We start from the raw sequence: 23,263 nt of genomic DNA on the forward strand, positions 1-23,263 counted from the left end.
TTACAGTAATAACTAAAAACAGCTTCCCTTTAAAATGAATGGCACTGCTAAACATCACACTGTGCTTTGTGTGCTACTGCATGTTTCTATAACCTGTGCATTTTCGCCGTGACAGGGGGCTCTATTCATTAAAGCAATTGCATGCAGTATTTAGGTGTCCGGACATATTTTCCTAAATATTGCAGGCGATCCTGTAATTCAATTCACTATGCCGTTTTGAGGTATTTGCCGTAAAACGCTTGGTAAATACCGCATACAACAGCATTAACCATTTGAATACCGGGCAATTTTACACCTTCCTGCCCAGGCCATTTTCCAGGTTTCAGCTCTCTCACACTTTGAATGACAATTGCGCGGTCATACAACATTGTACCCAAACTAAAATTTTATCATTTTCTTCACACAACTAGAGCTTTCTTTTGGTGGTATTTAACCTCCCTGGCGGTATGATTATTTCAGAATTTTGGTGCTGAAAGTGGTACCATTTTTTTGCATGGAAATATGTATTTTTTTTATTGTAGGCTATAATTTTTAGGAAAAACTCACTGAAATCTGTCCGAACAAGAGTCTAGTAAACATCCCGGGTATGATAAAATTTGAAACACAAAATCATAAATTATAATTTAATAAATAATCATAAAAATAATATAAAAATAATAAAAAATTTAATTCAATAATATAATCAAACCAAAAACACTGAAATGTGAAATATAGCGCCAAGTTCGCACATTGCTGAGCTCAGTCGCAAAATCGTTTTCAGTTTCTGATGACGAATTTCCCCCACGAATCATTATCACTCAATTCTGTAAGTGGTTCTGATTTACTATCGCTGTTCTCTAGCTGATCTAAACCGCTTTTGACCTAAAGGGACACTTTTTGGACGCCATGGACATTTCTCAGTTTCCAGGCAGAAAGAACAGACAAAATGCAGGCAGGGCGCAGGACAAAGCACTAGGGACAATATGTATGTGAAATAGGTTGAAACAGCAATGTTTTACTGTGTAAAATGAAAAAAAAAAAAAATGACATTTTTTAAAATTTTTAAATTTCCCGCCGCCGGCGGCGGCGGCGGCGCCCGTACGTCCCGACGTCACAGGGACAGGACACAGAAGCCAGATGCCGGCATCGGCCGGAGGAGATGGCCGGGGACGCTGCAGGGGACACATCGTGGGAGCGCAGGGTAAGGTAAGTGAAGAACACATGCCGGAGCAGTGCCGCATGGTATTCCCGAGTGTAGCTCGGGGTTACCGCTTTTGGTACTGAAATGTTACCCCGAGCTACACTCGGGAATACCGCCAGGGAGGTTAATCACCGCCGTGGATTTTATTTTTTGCTAAATTATCAAAGAAAGACCGAAAATTAAAAAAAAAAAAAAAACACGTATTTCTTTGTTTCTGTTATAAAAATTTGCAAATAAATAATTGTTCTTCATAAATTTAGGCCAATATATATTCTGCTACATGTCTTTGGTGAAAATAACCCAAATTAGGATGTATTTTTTAGTTTGTAGGAAAGTTACAGAGTTCACAAACTATGGTATAGATCTGAATATTGATCAATCCTGAAGTACTGACGGCCAATCTAATTTCTTGAGGTCCAAGAATGTCAGAACAGTACAGATATCCCCCAAATGACCCCTTTTTGCAGAGTAGACAGTCCGACGTACTTCATAAGAGGCATGGCGAGTTTTTTGAAGTTGTATTTTTTTTGTCATAATTCTTTGGAAAATGAAAAAATGCAAAAAATTATTTTCACTATTTTTTTTTTTACATACTGTCACCAGTGCAGTACAGCGTCTTCATATAACTGGCATGGCGTTGATCAGGGACAATGACTGGTGACAGTATGAAAAAAAAAAAAAAAATATATATATATATATATATATATATTTTTATTATTTTAAATTTTTTATTACTTTTTTCTTTTTTTAAGATTTTTTTTTTCATATTTCACTAAGTCCAAAGTAGTACAATGTTACCATAGTAACATTGTACTACTTTGGGGAAGTGATCAGTATTTTATTTATTTATTTTTTTACACAATTTGCTTATAGCAAAGAATTACTTTGCTATAAGCAAGCATTTGCCTGAATGACATCGATTCATTCAGGGTTTTTTTTTTTTTGTGCTTTGATGTGATTTGGCCACAGCTAATCACATGCCATTTGGCGTCCAACCCGATAATCCAATACATTTTTCCGGCCGCCTTTTGGCTATTGGCCGGGCGTGTATTGGTTAATTACCGCATGCCTTTATTTACTTTTGTGAATAGAGTTTAAGCAGTGGTCTAGTTATGCGATAGGGAATGTGTATGATTTTACCCGGTCATTAACCACATGCTGCCCAGCCACTGTATAAATACGGCGGCAGGGCGGCATTGCTGGACAAAACCACGTTTTAAAACGTGTGTTTTGTAAACAGGTAGGGGGCGCGCGCAAGGCGCACCGCCGCCCTACCTGTCCCGCCGATCACAGCCGCGGATGTCAGTCGCCGGGTCACAGCTGGTCGTTACCGGCTATGTCCCGGCGATCGGCGGCAATCGCTGACAGAGCACAGCTGCAGTAGCTGTGCTTTCTGTCAGTTCCCTGACAGCTCCAGGACAAGCTGATCGGGACATAAGAGTTTCTCTCTCCCGATCAGCGGTGTCCCGTGCAGTACACACCCCGCCCCCTAGTAAAACACTCCCCTCACACAGTTAACCCTTTCCCTGAAAAATAAACTTAACCCCTTCCTCCCCAGTGCCATTAGTACAGGGTCAGTGTTTTTTTTTTTTGCACTGATCACTGTATTGGTGTCACTGGGGATGTCAGTGACCCCAAGTCAGTACCCCCCAATGTCAGAATGTCCATCGCAGTCCCGCCATAAGTCGCTGATCGCCGCCATAAGTCACTGATCGCCGCCATAAGTCGATGATCGCCGCCATTATTAGTAAAAAAAAAACTAAAAATCCCACTATCTTTCCCGCCATTTGTAAACGCTATAACTTTCACGTAACCCAATTAATTTACACATATTGGGTTTTTTTTTTAGCAAAGACATGTCGCAGAATGCATTTTGGCAGAAATTTATGACTAAATTTGACTTTAAAATTTTTTTTTACTGGACATGTTTTATAGCAAAAAGTCCAAAATATTGTTTTTTTTCCTCAAAATTGTCAGCCTTTTTTTTTATAGCGCAAAAAATAAAAACTTCACAGGTGATCAAATACCACAGAAAGAAAGCTCAATTTGTGGGAAAAAAAGGATGTAAATTTCATTTATGTACCTTATTGCATGACCGCGCAATTGTCCGTTAAACTAGCGCAGTATCTATACCATAGTTTGTAGACGCTATAACTTTCATACAAAGCAATCAATGTACACTTATTGGGATTTTTGTTACCAAAGACATGTAGCAGAATACATTTTGGCCTAAATTTATAACCAACTTTGAGTTTACTATATATTTTTTATAGCTGAAAGTAATAAATATTGTTTTTCTTCAAAATTTTTGGCCTTTTTTTGTTTATAGTGTGAAAAATAAAAAGCGCACAGGTGATCAAATACCACCGAAAGAAAGCTCTATTTGTGTGAAAAAAAGGACGTAAATTTCATTTGGGTGCAGCATTGCATGACCGCGCAATTATCAGTCGAATTAGTGCAGCATCGAGTAGCAAAAAGAGGCCTGGTCATTAAGGGGGGTAAATCCTCTGGAGGTCAAGTGGTTAAGGAGCTGGCAGCCGCTGGCACCCTATCAACCAGTAACTGTCATGGTTGTTAAAGAACTGGTGGCTGCCGCTTCCCTAACAACTATGACTCAACTGCTGACAGCAGGATGTAAACAAAAGAATTTCCAGCATTTATAAAGTATCCAAGCATGCAGCCCGGCAGGTCAGGAAATCTTGCTCGACCCCCCTCCAAAACTATGGCAAGCTACATGCCCTCAACATGGGAGGGGGGGTAAAGACAAGGGTCTCTTTCCTACAAGGTGGTGGTTGTGGGGGTCTATGGCCAGGGGGCTTATTGGAATCTTGAAGCCCCCTTTAAAATTGGGGCCCCCAGATCCAAGCTTTCCCCTATGTGAATGAATATGGAGTACACTGTACCCTACTCATTCACCAAAAAAGTGTTAAAAGTGATTAAAAACACACAGCCAGTTTTTGACAAGTTCTTTATTCAAAAACCACTGGGTAACCCCGCCCCTATGATGTTATCAACAGGGGGCATGCCAGGTCGATGGTGAATGAGTAGTGGTGCAGTGTGCTCCATATTCCTTCACATGGGGGGGCTGGGATCTCCGTAAGTCCCCCGCCCGTAGACCCCCACAACCACCGCCCAGGATTGTGGGGAAGGTACTTTGGGGGGGAGCTCCTCTGCCTCAAAGCACCCCTACATGTTGAGGGCATGTGGCCTGGTATGGTTCCTGACCTTCTGGGCTGCATGCTCAGATAAGGCTCAGATTTTGGGGGGAATCAATGCATTTTTTTAATTTTGGCATGGGGTTACCCTTACAATCCATACCAGACCCGAAGGGCCTGGTAATGATTGGGGGGAGCCCATGCTGTTTTTTTATTTTATTTTTATAAATACCAGCAATTCTTTTGTTTACATTCTGTTGTCAGTGGGGAATGAGATGAGTCATGGTTGTTAGTGATGTGCCAGCCACCCACTCTATAACAGCCATGACAGTTACTGGCTGTTAAGGACACTGACTTTTACCGGCGTTAAATTAATCGCAAGTTTTCATTACTTTAATACCCCATTACTTCTTAAAATAGCACAGGTAGTATTTTAGTAGCGTTTTTAGTAGCGTTTTTAGTGTATTTAAATTTTTTTTAAAGAAATGCTAAGCGGTAATTTACTGCATTTCTTAAAGGAGTAGATACTGCTTTGTGAATGGAGCACAGTGTCCTCTGGGACTCATACCTTTCAGAGTTTGTTGTCTTCCCTAATGTAATCTACATTTTTCAGGACAGATGGGGTTTGTTTCCACTTTTGTTAGCTCTATGAAGAGTGGTCCAATGTGAATCGCTTTTCAGATGTGCATTTGACAGCCTGTTTCAACAGCACAACCTCTGCAACAATGAGGATTGCACATGGTGGCAGTGTGTCCCCATTCACTTGAATGGGTTGTTTTTGGCAGGTGGCAAGGATCATATTTGCCCCCACAAAGCAACGCAGCATATGTATACCCCTGTACAGCTTAAAGGGGCAGGGCAGCTCCAACTGCCTGTTTTTACCGCCCCCTAACCACAAGTGTAAACTAGTCCGCATGGTTTAACCCTTTCGCTGACAGGTCCATACATTGTATGGACCTAACAGCAGGAGGGTTTTACACACACTCCTGGTGACTGCAGCCACCAGGATTGTGTGTAAATCCAAGAAGCTGACTCCTGCGCTGCCACCCAATTACTTCCACACCCCAGGTAACGTGCCCTCCCACCATGTGTCTTGGGCTCCGTTTGCCCATCTGCAGGCCCAGGACCAGAATAGCAGGTCCTGCTGTGTAGGGGGGAGGGAGCTGAGTGGACACACATCTGCTCTCCTCCTATTCTTCTTTTTAAACAAGAAGCGACGTGTAAAACGTCACTTCTGAGTCCCTCTGTCAGTGTCCCTGGCCAGTGTGGCCAGGAAAGAATGTATAGCAGAGCGATCTGCACTGCACTACATTCCATGGAGCACAGGGGAGACATTGAGGGATCTTTTGGACCCCGAATGTCTCATTAATGAGAACCAGGGGCGGATTGACAACTCATGGGGCCCCTGGGCAATAAGGGATTATGGGGCCCCTGTGTCCTTGCCCGAATTCAAAAAAGCCTATGAAAAAGGCACCAGGGGCATCTCATGGGGCCCCCTACTGACCCTGGGCCCTCGGGCAGTGCCCGAGTTTCCAAATGGTCAGTCCGCCCCTGATGAGAACCTGTCACAAAAGAATCATCACATAAGGAGCTTTTTGTCCCCTATGTGATGGGGACAAAAAAAACTTTTTAATTGTAAAATTTTAACTTACACCCAAGCACATAAAATTTCCCTCCCCCAAAAATTTGAGCCCTCCTCCACCCCCACATATACACACACAGTCTTATATATACACTATATTGCCAAAAGTATTGGGATCCCAGTCTTAGTACATAGGGTTCAACGTTGAGTTGGCCCACCCTTTGCAGCTATAACAACTTCAACTCTTCTGGGAAGGCTGTCCACAAGGTTTAGGATTGTGTCTATGGGAATGTTTGACCACTCTTTCAGAAGCACATTTGTGTAGTCAGGCACTGATGTCGGATGAGAAGGCCTGGCTCGCAGTCTCCGCTCTAATTCATCCCAAAGGTGTTCTATCGGGTTGAGATCAAGACTCTGTGCCAGCCAGTCAAGTTCCTCCACCCCAAACTCGCTCATCCATGTCTTTATGGACCTTGCTTTGTGCACTAGTGTGTAGTCATGTTGGAACAGGAAGGGGCCATCCCCAAACTGTTCCCACAAAGTTGGGAGCATGAAATTGCCCATAATGTCTTTGTATGCTGACGCCTTAACATCTCTCTTCACTGGAATTAAGGGGCAAAGCCCAACCCCTGAAAAACAACCCCACACCATAATCTCCCCCTCCACCAAACTTTACACTTGGCACAGTGCAGTCAGGCAAGTACTGTTCTCCTGGCAAACACCAAACCCAGACACGTCCATTGGATTGCCAGACAGAGAAGCGTAATTCGTCACTCAAGAGAACATGTCTCCACTGCTCTAGAGTCCAATAGTGGCGTTCTTTACATCACTGCATTTGATGCTTTGCATTACATTTGGAGATGTAAGGCTTCGATGCAGCTACTCGGCCATGGAAACCCATTCCATGAAGCTCTCTGTGCACTGATGTGATAATTCTGAAGGCCACACAAAGTTTGGAGGTCCTTAGTAATTGACTTTCCAGATGCTTGGTGACTTCTGTGCATTGTATGCGCTGAACCCGTTCTGTAATTTTTTTATGTGGCCTACCACTTCGTGGCTGAGCTGCCGTTGTTCCCACTTGCTTTCATTTTGTTATAATACCACTAACAGTTGACCGTGGAATATTTAGTAGAAAGGAAACTTCACGTAGGGACTTGCACAGGTGGCAACCTATTATGGTACCAAGCTTGAATTCACTGAGCCCCTGAGAGCGACCCTTTCCTTCATGCATGCCTAGGTGCTTGATTTTGTGGCCATGGAGATGATTGGCACACCCAAATCCAATTATTTGGAGGGGTGTGCCAATACTTTTGGTAGTATAGTGTGTATGTGTATACAGTTAGGTCCATATATATTTGGACACGATTTTCATAATTTTGGCTCTGTATGCCACCAGAATAAATTAAAAGGAAACAATTCAAATTAATTTGAAGTGCAGACTTTCAGCTTTAATTCAAGGGGTTGAATATAAATATCAAGTACAAATTTTAGCAGCTGCAACCATTTTTATACACAGTCCCTCCATTTTCAGGGGCTCAAATGTAATTGGACAAATGAATATAATCATAAATAAATGTTAATTTTTAATATTTTGTTGATAATCCTTTACTGGTAATGACTGCCTGAAGTCTGGAACCCATGGACATTACAAAAGACTAGGTTTCCTCCTTTCTGATGCTTTGCCAGGCTCTAACTGCAGCTGTCTTCGTTTGTTCTTTGTTTGTGGGTCTTTCTGCCTTTAGTTTTGCCTTCAGCAAGTGAAATGCATGCTCAGTTGGGTTTAGATCAGGTGATTGACTCTGCCATTGAATAATATTCCACTTCTTTTTCTTCAAAAGCTCCTGGGTTGCTTCTGCAGTGTGTATTGGATCATTATCCAGCTGTACTGTGAAGCGCCGTCCAATCAACTTTGCTGCATTTAGCTGAATCTGGACTGACAGTATATCTCTAAACAGTGCAGACTTCATCTGGCTGCTTCTGTATTCTGTCACATCATCAATAAATACCAATGACCCAGTGCCACTGGAAGCCATGCATGCCCATGCCATCACACTGGCTCCAGCATGTTTTACAGATGACGTTGTGTGCTTTGGATCATGAGCTGTTCCAAGCCTTCTCCACACTTTTTTCTTCCCAACATTCTGGTAAAGATTAATCTGAGTTTCATCCGTCCAAAGAATGCTTTTCCAGAACTGGTCTGGCTTTAGATGTTTTTTGGCAAGGTCTAATCTGGAATTTCTATTCTTCAGGCTTATAAATGATTTGCATCTTGTGGTGAACCCTCTGTATTTGCTCTCGTGAAGTCTTCTCTTGATTGTAGATTTTAGACAAGTGAAGAACACTCCAGGACGTATCATTGTCAGAGGTTTTCAATGAGTTTTTCTTTATCATAGAAAGGATCCTGTGATCATTAACCGCTGTTGTCTTCTGTGGATGTCAATGCCTTTTTATGTTGCTGAGCTTACCAGTGCGTTCTTCTTTCCTCAGAATGTACCAAACTGTTGATTTGGCCACTCCTAATGTTGCTGATATCTCTCTAATGGATTTCTTTAGTTTTTGAAGCCTTACAATGGCCTGTTTCACTTGCATGGACAGCTCCTTTGAACACATGATGTGGGTTCACAGTAATAGATTCCAAGTGCAAATACCACACTTAGAATCAATTCCAGACCTTTTATCTGCTTAATTAATGAAGAAATAACGAAGGAGTAGCCCACACCTGGCCATGAAACATCTTTTGATTCAATTGTCCAATTACTTTTGGTCCCTTGAAAAAGGGGGGATGGCTACTCTTAGGAGCTGTAATTCCTAAACCCTTACTCCAATTTGGATTACATACCCTCAAATTAAACCTGAGAGTGTGCACGATCAGTCCATATCCATTATATAACTATAGCTTGAATATGTGTTGGTAAATACCTGAAAAAGTCTAAAATTGTGCCTGTGTCTATATATATATATATATATATACACACAGTTGTGTTCAAAATAATAGCAGTGTCAGGGCTCCCAGGTGTGACCAGAGGTGTGTGACTGACGCAGGGAAACGCAGACTTCAGATATGTGATAAACAATATAATTTATTAACACTAACAATACAAACATAAACGCAGTGCAATACTAAACATAATACAGTGCAAACAAACCAAACCAACCACCCACAGATAACAGTACATACAAGCAAGCGTCGTCAGGCAGGCCGGGTCAATATCAATTGGGCAGGTAGGTACAGGGGGAGCAAGCGGAGATTGGTCGGGGTCACAGGCCAGGTTCAGCAGGTAGCTAGCAGCGTAGTACAGAGGGTCAGGCAGAGGGATGGTCAGGGTCACAAGCCAGGGATCAGAACAGGTAGCAGGCAGCGTAGTACAGAGGGTCAGGCAGAGGGATGGTCAGACAAGCCAGGGATCAGAGCAGGGTCATCAGAGAATCAGACAGGAACAGAGAGCAGGAACAGGATACAGGGCCCAAGAGAAACACAACACCAAGGCAGAGTCTGCAAGTCTGGCCATCCCTTAAATACCCCAGCATAATCAGTTCCAGGTGTTAGCTGGCTGCAAAGTTGAGTCTCTGATTGCTGGGAGCACCCGCTGGCCAGCCCTGGTACTGCAGATCAAAAGGCAGGTGAGTCCCACCATTGCTGGCTAGTCCATTCCTGACAAGCAGTGTGTTGGAAAAAGTGAATAAAGCTCAAAATCCTTCCAATAGCTTTTATTTCCATACACACAAATGCATTGGGAACACTACACATTCTATTCCAAATCAAAACATGAAGATAAATATATCAAATTTGTGTTGTTCCTCTAAAAGAATTGAAGAAAAGTGAATATTAGACTGTTCAAAAAAATAGCAGTGTTTGTATTCTTCTTTACAAACTCAAACATTCACTATATAAACTGAAAAATGTTTGAAGATTTTGCTTTCCTTTGAATCACTTAATATTTAGTTGTATAAGCACTGTTTTTGAGAACTGCTGTACATCTTTGTTGCATGGAGTCAACCAACTTCTGACACCTGTGAACAGGTATTCCAGCCCAGGATGATTGGACTACATTCCACGGTTCTTCTCTATTTCTTGGTTTTGCCTCAGAAACTGCCTTTTTTATGTCAATCCACAAGTTTTCTATTGGATTAAGATCCGGGGATTGGGCTGGACACTCCATAATGTCAATCTTGTTGGTCTGGAACCAAGATGTTGCACGTTTACTGGTGTGTTTAGGGTCATTGTCTTGTTGGAACACCCATTTCAACGGCATTTCCTCTTCAGCATAAGGCAGCATGACCTCTTCAAGTATTCTGATGTATTCAAACTGATCCATGATCCTTGGTATGCGATAAATAGGTCCAACACTGTAGTATGAGAAACATCCCCATATCATGATGCTTGCGCAACCATGCTTCACTGTCTTCACAGTGTACTGTGGCTTGAATTCAGTGTCTAGGAATCGCCTCACAAACTGTCTCTGGCCACTAGACCCAAAAAGAACAATCTTACTTTCATCAGTCCACAAAATGTTGCACCATTTTTCTTTAGGCCAGTCAATGGGCTCTTTGGCAAATTGTAACCTCTTCAGCACATGTCTTTTTTTCAACAGTGGGACTTTGCGGGGGCTTCTTACAGATAGCTTGGCTTCACATAGGCATCTTCTAATTGTAACAGTACTCACAGGTAACTTTAGACCTTCTTTGAGCTCCTTCCTGGAGCTGATTGTTGGCTGAGTCCTTGCCATTTTGGCTATTCTTCTAACCATTCGAATGGTAGTTTTTCGCTTTCTTCCACGTCTTTCAGGTTTTGGTTGCCATTTTAAAGCATTTGCGATCATTTTAGCTGAGCAGCCTATCATTTTCTGCACTTCTTTATATGTTGTCCCCTCTCCAATCAACTTTTCAATCAAGGTACGCTGTTCTTCTGAACAATGTCTGGAACGACCCATTTTCCTCAGAATTTCATAGAGAAATGCACTGTAACTAGCATGTACAACATTTGCTGCCTTCCTTCCTTAAATAAGGGCAATAATTGCCACCTGGTTTTCAAAGAATGAATGACCTCACTAATAGAACTCCACACTGCTAATATTTTGAACATGCCCCTTTCAATTAGTGATTCAATTACACAGAATCAGCAGCATGCATGTCATGACTGTTGGGTCTGTCGGATTTCTATTACTCTACTACACCTGCTAGTAAATTATCTGCCATGTAGAAATATCATTTCTAACAAAAACAGTGATTGATCAGGTTAGTGATGTCTGACTGCTATTATTTTGAACACAGCTGTATATATATATATATATATATATATATAGATATACACATACATGTATATATATAGTTGCAAGAAAAAGTATGTGAACCCCTTGGGATTACATGGAGTTTTGCATGAATTGGGCATAAAATGTGCTCTGAAGGTCATCTAAGTCACAACCATAGAAGAACACAGTCTGCTGAACATAATACTACACAAACATTAGATGTTGCCATGGTTTAATTGCACATAACATGTAAACATTCACAGTGCAGGGAAGAAAAAGTATGTGAACCTTTAGACTTAATAACTGGTTGACCCTCCTTTGGCAGCAATAACCTCAACCAAACGTTTCCTGTAGTTGCAGATCAGACCTGCACAACGATCTGGAGTAATTTTGGACTACTCCTCTTCACAAAACTGTTTCAGTGTAGCAATATTCTTGGGATGTCTGGTGTGAATCGCTCTCTTAAGGTCATGCCACAGCATTTCAATCAGGTTGAGGTCAGGACTCTGACTGGGCCACTCCAGAAGGCGTATTCTGTGCTGTTGCAGCCATTGTTTTGTTGAATTACTTGTATGCTTTGGGTCATTGTCCTGTTGCATCACCCATCCTCTGCGGAGCTTCAGTTGACGGACAGATGGTTGTACGTTTTCCTGCAAAATGTCTTGATAAACTCTGGAATCCATTTCCCCATCAATGACAACAATCCCTCCAGGCCCTGAGGCAGCAAAGCAGCCCCAAACCATGATGCTCCCTCCGCCATGTTTTACAGTGGGGATGAGGTTTTGATGTTGGTGTGCTGTGCCTTTTTTTCTCCACACATAGTGTTGTGTGTTCTTCCCAAACAACTCAATCTTGGTTTCATCTGTCCACAGTAAATTTTGCCAGTAGTGCTGTGGAACATCCAGGTGCTCTTTTGCAAACTTCAAACGTGCTGCAATATTCTTTTTGGACAGCAATGGCTTCCTCCGTGGTGTCCTCCCATGTACTCCATTGTTGTTTAATGTTTTCCTTATTGTAGATGTGTCAACAAAAATGTTAGCATGTGCCAGAGATTTCTGTAGGTCTTTAGCTGACGCTCTGGGATTCTTCTTTACCTCATGCAGCATTCTGCGCTGTGCTCTTGCAGTCATTTTTACAGGACGACCATGACTAGGGAGAGTAGCAACAGTGCTAAATTTTCTCCATTTGTAGACAGTCTGTCTTACCGTGGACACATAAACATCAAGGCTTTTGGAGATACTTTTGTAACCCTTTCCAGCTTCATGCAAGTCAACAATTCTTGATCGTAGGTCTTCTGAGAGCTCTTTTCTGCGAGGCATGGTTCACATCAGACAGTGCTTCTTGAAACCAGTAAACCCAAAAGAGGTGTGTGTTTTTTAAGGGCAGGACAGCTGTCAGCAACACATGCAATATCATCACACTGATTGGAGTCAAGGTTGGCTCACTCCTGGCTCCAATTAGCTCTGGGAGAAGTCATTAAGCTAGGGCCTCACATACGTTTTCCTCCCTGCACTGTGAATGTTTACATGTTATGTGCAATTAAACCATGGCAACATCTAATGTTTGTGTAGTATTATGTTCAGCAGACTGTGTTCTTCTATTGTTGTGACTTAGATGATGTTCAGAGCACATTTTATGCCCAATTCATGCAAAACTCCACCTAATCCCAAGGGGTTCACATACTTTCTTGCAACTGTATATATATATATATATCGTCTGTGTGGGTTTACATGAAAACACATAAAAATGTCATGATCAGTTCTTCTAGGTACACTCACACAGTGTTTGAAGGAGCTCAGCAAGTAGGTTGTTCCATACATCTTAGAGAACTAACCACAGTGGCTGCTTCAAATCCTTATGTCTTTTCATGTAATCTGCGACAGACTCCATGGTGTTGAGAGCAGGGCTCTGTGGGGGCCAAACTCTTACTTCCAGGACTCCTTGTTCTTCTTTACGCTAAAGATAATGCTAAAGTAATTCCAAAGCTTCCTTTTTAATTAAAAAAAAAAAAGTCATACTTACCTGCTCTGTGTAATAGTTTTGCAGAGAGCAACCCCGATCCTCCTCTTCTTGGGTCCCCTGCTGGAGTACCAGACTCCTCCCCCTCGCTGAGTGCCCCCAAAGCTAGCTGCTTGCTCTGGGGGCACTTGTGCATGCTCGCTCCCGAGCCACCTATGTGTCCATGAGACTAACAGAGTGTGGCTCTGCCCCACCCCCCACTCCCTCGTGAGCAGTACTGCTGTGTCTGTGCCAATGAGATGTGAGAGAGTCTTGGCTCTTGTGCACATCGTTGGATCAGGATCGGGCTCAGGTGAGTATAGGGGGGAAGGAACCTTCTGCCTTTACAACCACTTAGATGACATTGGCTGTATGATCTCTCTTTTCTTCTTCTTTCACTCTTCTTTTTTCTTGTTGCCTTCTTAAAGGAGACCCTTCTGGAGGAAATTGCTTTCTTAAGAATATCTAACTTCTCTCTGTGTTTTTCTCACAATATACACTCACCCACTTTATTAGGTACACCTTGCTAGTACTGGGTTAGACTCCCTTTTGCCTTCAGGACTGCCTTAATTCTTTGTGGCATAGATTCAACAAGGTGCTGGAAACATTCCTCAGAGGTTTTTGTTCAAACTGACATGATAGCATCACGCAGTTGCTGCAGATTTATCGACTACACATCCATGTTACGAATCTCCCATTCCACCACATCCCAAAGTTTATCTATTGGATTTAACTCATTGTTATGTTCAAGAAACCAGTTTGAGATGATTTGAGCTTTGTGACTTGGTACATTATCCTGCAGGAAGTAGTCAGCAGAAGATGGGTACACTGTAGTCATAAAGGGATGGACACGGTCAGCAACAATACTGACAATTGTGTCAGTGCATGAATGGCGGCAAGGGTAGGGCACGTGCGTGGCTCTTGTGCGCCCCCTATGCGGAAATGCATAATCAAAAATGTAACTTCTTTCTTGTTCTTTGAGAGACACAGAAAGCCTTCTACTTATTGCCCCCTACACTTGGGCACTTTTTGACATACAAAAAAAAACAACCCTGCATAACTCCACTACCAGTATGCCTCAGTTTTTTGCTAGTTTTCTAAGAGGATGGACATCTTTTCTCCAGCTCTTCTGCATTAAAGATTAAAGAATAAGTTTACCTTTTTGGACAGAATTTCAGCTTTCATAATAAATAGAGGCGTTTTCCAAAGCCATATCTGGTCCAGCCATCCCAATGTGCTTTTCTCTCACTTACCTTATCCACAGGAGGTTTAAAATCTTGTCAATATATTTGAATTTTTGAAATGATTTTCAGATTCCAGCACTTTGTATAGATCATCTTTCAGCATTCAGCTCTTGTAGGCCATCTCCCAGAAGTCTTCACTTCCTTGTTGCATCACAGAAGAGGGTGTCATAGGGCAATGGGCGTTTTCACCACTCTGTACCACACCTTCCTCATTACAATACTTCCACCTTCCACCCACTTTCTTTACATCTCTTTTAGATCTCCCATCAGCTATGTAGTACAAGGACCTGTCTGATTTGATACAGATTGAGTGGATTGTTCAGGTGGGTCCTCCTATTCCATAGTTCTGGTAATTCTGAAGGAAATTGTACAAAAGGATTGCATAGTGTATGTCCACCTTTATACATGTACATAGGAGGTAGTGGACAGACACACTCAGTTGTTGGGCTCTGTTCACATCTCCATGTAGCAAAAACTCACTTTCTCACATGCGTTTGTTTTGGAGCATTTTCACTCGTCATGAATAGAGCAGCCCATTCACTTGATTGGGGTGCCCTACACACAACAATCTTCCCAGAGAAGTTCTGGAACTTTTTTGGAGCGGAGCATGGTGCGTTACTGCAGAACGGTGATCACTGATTAATTGCATTGGAAAACCATGCACCTATGGAAGTGTGTGATAGTGATCTGCTGAAAGGGGGGAAGGCAGGCACAGGGGTGTGCTAATGAGGTCAGCTGATGAAATCCTTCCTGAGTCTAATGCAGGTCATACATGGGTCGAATTCCGAACAATTTTTCTTTAGAAAATCGGAAATTTTGTGCATTTTGTAATCCGATGGCACCATTGATTTCGAAATTTGACCAAGTCTTCAATTTCACTTCATATTGCAACAGAAAATAATTTTCGTGGCCAAGAATTTTCTTTTCTTTCTGGGTCACAGGTCATGCTCATTTCTTTTTCAATTACATTCCTTACCCGATTCTCCCATCGTTTATTAGAAATTAGTTTGTTTTTCAAAAAATTTCCAACATGCCCAATCATTCAAATTTCATGGTTGCTTGAAAATCGGCCGTTTCTGTTGCCCACTAATGGTGCAAAAGAATTTCTAAAGAAAATTCTTTCGGAATTTGACCCATGTATGACTGGCTTTACTGTTCTAAATCTATATACCAGCAAGTGATTAAGCTTTCTAAGCAATTCAGCAATGAGTAAGACAAGGCTTTTAGGAAAAAAAGGTGAACTTAGCCTTTAAGCTATTGTTGCTATTGTTTTTCTACTCTTTGATTATTTTTCTTAAAGTACAACTAAAGGTAAAACATTTTTTTTTGGTTTTGGAGTGGAGAGGTATTAGAACACCAGTCAGGTTTTTATTGTTGTCTCTATCCCCATTAGGGAGTTTCGTCCTCTCTATTTGTTATGTTTATTGTTACCATCAAACGTGAAAATAAAATAAAATTCAAAATTTTGGGTTGTTCCCCAGAACAGTAACAGAGGGAAAATCTTCCACTGGGGGCACTGGTAATAACCAAGGATGTCCCCACTTTGGAGAGATTTCTTCTCATTTCCTATTTGGCTATGGGACACAAAGTGAAGGAAAATCTTCCCAACGGGACACAAAAAGCAAGAAGAAAAAAAAATGGGGATATAGCCTTCCCTTGCTCTATCCAAAATGGAAAAAAAATTGCCTTTTTAGTTCTACAGTACTTTTAAATCAAGATTCTTCTCTACATCGCTGATTGCAGGTGTCCACTTCAGCTGTCCTGAACCTAGTTTTTTGCAGTACCTTGACTGGACAGTTTGGGGATAGCCTGGATCTGACCTTCAGGGACTGGGTTCCACCAGCATTGCCTCAATGCTTATCCTGATTTTGAAGACTCACTTGTGAGTAGGCCGGTTGGGCTGAGCACCAGAAGCTACCTTATTTAGTTAGGTCCTTCTCTAGGAAGCATCCCCCCACTGCCACTCCTGCCTGCAATGTAACGCATGGAACTTCAATCTTGAATTCATTCCTGCTGCCCACCTAGAGTTGCTTTGGTCACCTTTTGTCAGTACCTATGGCCTTTCCACTTACTCTGAGCCTTACGTTGTCTTACTGCAATGCCACCAGACTTGGAGGAGCAGTTCCGATGTATCAGGTGCCCCCAGCTTACACTCTAGCAACAATGCTAGGTCTGCTGGCAGTGTGTCTACTGATGGTGCTGATGTCTGCATCCTGGAATCATGTCTATTCCATTATTGGAGCTTTTTAGCTTCATCAGGTAAAACCGGATTCTCTTCTCTTATGGTAGAGGTTTTTACTACAGTCATGCAAAACATTATGAGCCAAATCACCCAGTTATTTGCTGACTCTTACCACAGTGGCCACTACCATGTTCCCATGCCTTCTTCTATAGATTTTATATCTAATTTTCCCATGACTTTGGTGGCTTTTGAGCTATGGGACCTGGAGACTCTGTCCTTTTCAGTCCCTGTCTGATGAACTTGCCTGCTATTACTCACAAATGAAAGGAAACAGTTTTGGGTCTTATTGATGCACTGTGCACCACTCTGAAGCTAAAGGATCTGCTGGTTGCTTTTACCAGTGCTTTTTCCAGTCTTGGGTCCTTTAACGCTCCTATGGACACTAAGATTTTCCCTTTGCTTTTTCAAATCTTTCTCTACGGAGATTGGAAACACTCTGAAAAGCTGTTGCTTCCATCAAACGCTTATTGGCTGTCAATACCCACTGTGGATCCAGCCTAACAAGGTACTTGCTTTTGCAGTAGAAAATGCACCTATCTGTAAGGACCCAACAAATAAATGGTTGGCAGCCCTCTCTAGAACTCAGTTCTCACTGACTTTGACTTTTCTTTGTCAGACCATGGCTGACTAATCTAAATCCTGATAAATAAAATCTTGAAATATCACAATATACAGCAACAGTATAAAATTTTATAAAGATTTAATTGCACAAGCATCGGGATTCACATGGCTGTGTCATCTCCAAGTCAGCATCACAATCCAGGAGGTAGACGTTGGCTCTGGATTAACAAATAGAGTGCCAGTTTTCCAGAGAGAAAGGTAAATAAGACTTTTTCAGAAAAAAGAATAAATACTTGTAAGTGTTATACCCACACATTACTGTATTTAGAATGCACTTAAAATGAAAATACGTACATATGTGATGTTTTACTTTAATGCATTGCTAACTGATAAAATGTTGTGGAGATTATTGTGTATGGCTGTGTAAGTGTATAGACTTCATATCTATTCTGTTGCTTTCATTGGTACTCATTTGCTGTAGGATTACAGCCACAAAGCCACCCTTATGCCGAGTGGGAATATTAGAGATCATTCTGGGGAAATCCACCGAAATGTGGCTTCATGGATAAAGGCTCTTCTAGGAAATGACATTTCAGTGAGTTGGAAATATGTGGCAAATAAGGTAGGTATAAAAAATTGTTATCAGTAAACATTTTATTGTAGTAATTGGAATGTATTAAGCATGTTTTAATACAAATCCAGACATACTGTAAAATTGACACTAGGTTAGTGCTTCAACAAGTGCAGAACTCTAAAATTAGCCATATATGCAGTATGTGTAGATTTCTCTCGTTCAACCCCATAACCCATCAAAAGAAATCAGTCTACCTCCCTGTGAATGCTAAGCCGGTGATTGTATTCAGGCATGCACAGCACCCATGTCTGTCTGAATACCCAAAATTTGCATACATCTGATTCTCTCTCAAGAGAGAGAGTGAGAGAGAGAATCAGTTTGGGTATCTCATTGAATTTGCATGGGTTCCAGCTTTCTTGCACACTTATATTATATGAGCAGATTAATCAGGGTCTTACCAAATTGGACAGTAAATAAGTAGTACACAACCAATGCCCGTATTAATGTTGAAACTTTATTTAGGAATGGTGACATACACTTACCTCTGCTAAAGACTTTGGAATAGAATTGTTCTATGTATTCTATAAAAGCACTAATATGTTGATACTTTACAAGTAAAGGAAAAATTTTAATAATAGATATTGTGGCCTACTATGAACATACAACAATTTGGGTATTACCACATTAGATCATTTTGAAAATATTTGTTTTGTATTGTATTTTAGGGAAATCATGACAAACAGTAGAGGAAGGACCTACATATACCACATATCTTGACATATTGACCCTGATTTACTAAGAATTGAGTCTACCAGCAGACTCTGAACATTCAGGCAGACTCAATTAAATCAATTAAGACCTGTCAGTCTTCTGAGAGGCGTCTAGCAATCTCATTGAAAAGCATCTACTTTCCTATTAGTAAATGTGGAATCGCGTCTGGCACATTTTTAAGTGCAATGCCGTATATGTTCGCTAGGTGGCGCACAAGCGCGGGCTTTGTCCCATTTGGCGTTTTTCTGTTTGCATATGAGAATACTTAGAATGTAAAATAAAAAGTACACCTATATTATAATTTTTTTTAATTTTTTTTTTGCTGTTTCTCCAAAATGATCAGACAACTAATGCATTTACTAATGAATGTCATACATTCTATTTTCAAATGTTAAACATTTTCACACTTATATCTCAAATAATTTGGAATGTCTAATTCTAAGTTCCCAATATAATGATATAGCTTCCTTCTCTTTAAACATGTAACTATTCTATGTTAAAGTCATAGTGCAGTGCTATAAATACATGTGATCAACAATGAACGCATGTAAAATCCAAAAAGTGCAAATAATTGCAATAATGATGTAAAATGGTAAATGGTGCTAAAATAAGTTCAGATAATCATTCCTGAATAATGGAATGTCCTTCCTGTGAGAGTACCAACTCAGAGAGTGCCTATGAATGGCACATGCGGTTTATCCAAGACAGACAGTAGTGTATGAACTTGTGAAAGGTAAACACGAAGGACATTCCATTATTCAGGAATGATTATATGAACTTTTTTTTAGCACCATTTACCAGTTTACATCATTATTAATGGGCGGCACAGTGGCTTAATGGTTAGCACATCTGCCTTGCAGTAAATGGATTATGGGTTCAATTCCTGACTATGGCACCACATCTCCTGCATGGAGTTTGTATGTTCTCTCTGTGCTTGCTTGGGTTTCCTCTGAGTACTCCAGTTTCCTCCCACACTCCAAAGACATGCTGGTAGGTGAATTGATTCCTCTCCAAATTGTCCCTAGTATGTGTAAGTATGAATGTGAGTTAGGGACCTTAGATTGTACACCCCTTGAGGGTTAGGGACTGATGTGAATGTACAATATATGTGTAAAGCACTGCGTAAATTGACAGCGCTATAAAAGTACCTGAAATAAATTATTGCACTTTTTGGATTTTACATGCGTTTATGATTGATAACATGCATTTATAGCGCTGCACTATTACTTTAACATATTTCTATTCTGGGACTGTTGCCAATACCCTGAGTGCTAGCTGCTACCTTCATATCTATACCTATATTTATATTTATCTTGTGTAATACCATTTTAGTTGTCTATATAATTTGACCAGCGCTCGCTTTATCATTTTTAAACAATGTAACTATTCTACATTGGAGCTCAAATTCTGTCTCACACAGTGGCTTAGTGGTTACAACTCAGAACTTACAGCACTTGGGTCATGGGTTCTAATCCCAGTCATGGCTGCATCCCAGTTTGCATGGTTTCCCTGTATGGATGTGTTTCTGCCACATTCTAAAGACATTCTGTTAGGTTAATTAGGCCTAGTAGATGGCTGAGTTTCTGCCCTTAGATTATAAGCTTCTTGACATTTATGAATGTTAAAAAAATGGAGATCATTTTCTGGGTTGTGTCAGTGACAGGAATATTGATCAATCAATTAAGATTTTGCCTAATGACTAGAAAGTGGAAAGGGGGTGACTCTTACCTGCGTCCTGTTCTTCTGAAAAGTTGGAAATGTGCAAGTTTCATGCTGTGTATATTTCATTGTAACTTTTTTTATCTTCTTTTAAACCTGTCTCCTTATACAACTTGACCCCCTCCCCCACCCCATCATCACCTGTCTCATATGCAAATCTATGGATCACCGCCCCACTCTTTTCAACTATTTATTTACTGATCAAGTGAATGTGTCTCATTTTCTATCATCTACAGCTCAGATCTCACATTATTATACGATTGCTGATTGTATCTCACCACTAGTCTGATTGAATTCACAATTCCTGGTCAGTCCCGTTCCCTTACTTCTAATAATCTTTAGGGCCAGTTCACACTACATGTGTTTCATTTGCTTTTTCGGCATTACAAAGAAGGTTATATGGTTGTCAATGTCATAATTCACATCAGCACTTGTATTTTCAGTGCATTGCAGGTGCTGTAAACAAAGTTGACCACGTTGCATTGTTTATGCACAGAACTGTACTGGAACGCGTTGAAACGCCCTTGAATGTACTAAAACGCACACGTCCCTAATTAAATTGAATAAAAAGAAAGTAGAAAAAACTAACTGGAAGAGATACAAAAATGCAATGCAACTTGTCCAAAACGCATCCAAAATGTACTGAAACACACTAAACATGCATGCCAAAAGGGCATGCAAAAACGCATCAGATACACATCTAGACTGTTTCTATAGTGTAAACTGGCCCTTAGGACTTGTTCACACCATTGGTGGTGCAGAAACGCATGCAAGAACACACATTTTCCAGCACAGCAAAGAAATGCAATGCCCTTTGCAGATGTGCGCAGGTACCATGATGAAAACGTCATTGCACCTACACACGTCTATTAAAAACAGACCCATTCACAGCCACCAAAACGCATGGCGCCACACTACTGTGCGGTTAGGTGCAACACACTTTTAAAATAATATGCCTGCAGTATTTTTACATGTTCCCACATCAGGCAGCCCACTGAAATTAATGAGCTGAGGAAAAAAAAAAGTAAAAAATGCCCCATTAACACAGGTCCTCTGGCCTGTACAGCATGAATGAGGGGGTTGTTCATGTGGCTAGAGCCACCTGTTACACTATGGGGACACAGCAGCTGTATGAGCACAGGTTTTAATCTGACAGGTGTGAAGGCGTGGGGAAGTGGCCCTGAATGCTCACTGTCTGTGTTCAGGGCTGTACACCTGCACCCATATGCTTGTCAAATTATGACCTGCAGCATTTCCATAGTGTAACATAGGTTGCCTGCAAACGGCGATAGCCACAAAAACAAACCACTGAATCCCACTCTACAGGCCACAGCACCCATGTGAATGAGCCCCAACACCTCAATTACACACACAGCTTTATTTATGAACTCAGTACAGTTTTATCATTTAGATTTCACAGGAATATGGTTGGGATTATGTCCATTAATAATGTTTTAAGTGTATTTTTACCATAAATATAATTTGGATTTTTTCTGTGGCGGTGGGGGGCTGTCAGGTATGCTGTACGGGGCCCTGTGATATCTAACAGTGGCCCTGGGTGTATGCTTGTGTCTGTGCCACCTGTATAGTTAGGAAGAACCTTGAACCTCTGCTATGTACCTCAATGGATCTAGGAATTGGACATGTTTTCAACTGAAAATACAACAATTATTAGTAATGTTTCCCCGGCAAATGAGGATCAGCTCCTTGGTGGAGAACAGCAATCTCACCATGTCCAGATGTGGTCTGGAATTCCACAAAAGAACAATTCACAAAGCTCAAAGATAGACTTGCAAATTACCACTAAACTCTCCTAACTACACTCCCATCCACTAACACTCCCCACTACCACTTCCGGGTGTGTGCAAACGTCCTTCCGCAAACATCATGGCATATTTCTGGTATGACAGGTGCTCTAGTGCCTCCTCCAAAAGCCGTCTCAGCGTTTATTTGTGCACCATAGCAATTTTACATGTGGCTCCATTGTGTATATGACATTCGCAAATATATGTTTGCAGTTCTATTGTGGATTTGGCATTGGTGAATGTATGCTTGCAACTATACTGTGTATATGACATTGGCAAATATATATTTGCCAGTAAAGGCCCAAAGTCAACATAAATTGGGGGCCCAATTTATTACTGTTAAGAGGATTGTAGAAAAAGAATAGCTAGCTGCACATTGAATATGACCTATTCATTGGTACTTAACATGGTCTTGTGGTGCAATAGGGGGCTTTTGGTTTGTTAATTTGGACATACTTGCATATAGCGCTGTCAATTTACGCAGCGCTTTACATATATGTGGTAAATTCACATCAACCCCTAACCCTCAAGGAGCGTACTATCTAAGGTCCCTAACTTACATTCATACATATACTAGGGCCAATTTTGACATGATCCAATTAACCTACTAGCATGTCTTTAGAGTGGGAGGAAACCGGAGTACCCGGAGGAAACACACAGGCAGAAAATGCAACTTCCAGGCAGGAGGTGCCATGGTTGGGATTCAAACCAACAACCCTAGTACTGCCAGGTGGAAGTGCTAACCATTTAGCCACTGTGCTACATTCAAATAGACCATGAAATAATCCCCCCAAAAAGTACATAGTCCAAATGTTTATTGATCAAATACACATTCCACATTTATTTGGACAGCAACAACAAGTAGGTACATTCAATATCTTTGTGAAAATAATAATAAAAAAAAAAAAAAAGAAAAAGCAGGATTGTTGTTGCTAAAATAGAACAGTCCTGCTCATAAGAGCTTACAATCTAAAAGATTATACTTCTAATGAACTGTGCTTTCACAGGTTAAAGCAGGAAACAAACGATTAATATGAATCACTTAGGCTTATCCACAAAACAAGCTGCAGATCAAAATATCAATATAAAAATACGTATGTGTCAAAATAAAACCTCCCACCTCCCCAAATCCCCCACACATACATTTCTCATCATGTTTGTCTGAAAACTGCATTTCATTCTA

At 41.0% G+C, this 23,263-nt stretch overlaps 1 protein-coding gene across 1 annotated transcript in view; it reads left to right on the forward strand.

Annotated features, from left to right (window-relative positions):
• ANKRD31 (ankyrin repeat domain 31) overlaps positions 1-23,263 on the forward strand; it is a 196,709-nt gene that overhangs the window by 99,409 nt on the left and 74,037 nt on the right. The window contains exon 12 of the mRNA XM_089686185.1: positions 17,693-17,833. Coding sequence (XP_089542311.1) covers positions 17,693-17,833 — 141 coding nt within the window. The remainder of the gene's footprint in view (positions 1-17,692; positions 17,834-23,263) is intronic.

The sequence above is a fragment of the Staurois parvus genome, unplaced genomic scaffold (assembly GCF_062004578.1).
Source record: "Staurois parvus isolate SC_StPar_1 unplaced genomic scaffold, SC_StPar_1.0 ptg000392l, whole genome shotgun sequence".
Taxonomy (NCBI): domain Eukaryota; kingdom Metazoa; phylum Chordata; class Amphibia; order Anura; family Ranidae; genus Staurois; species Staurois parvus.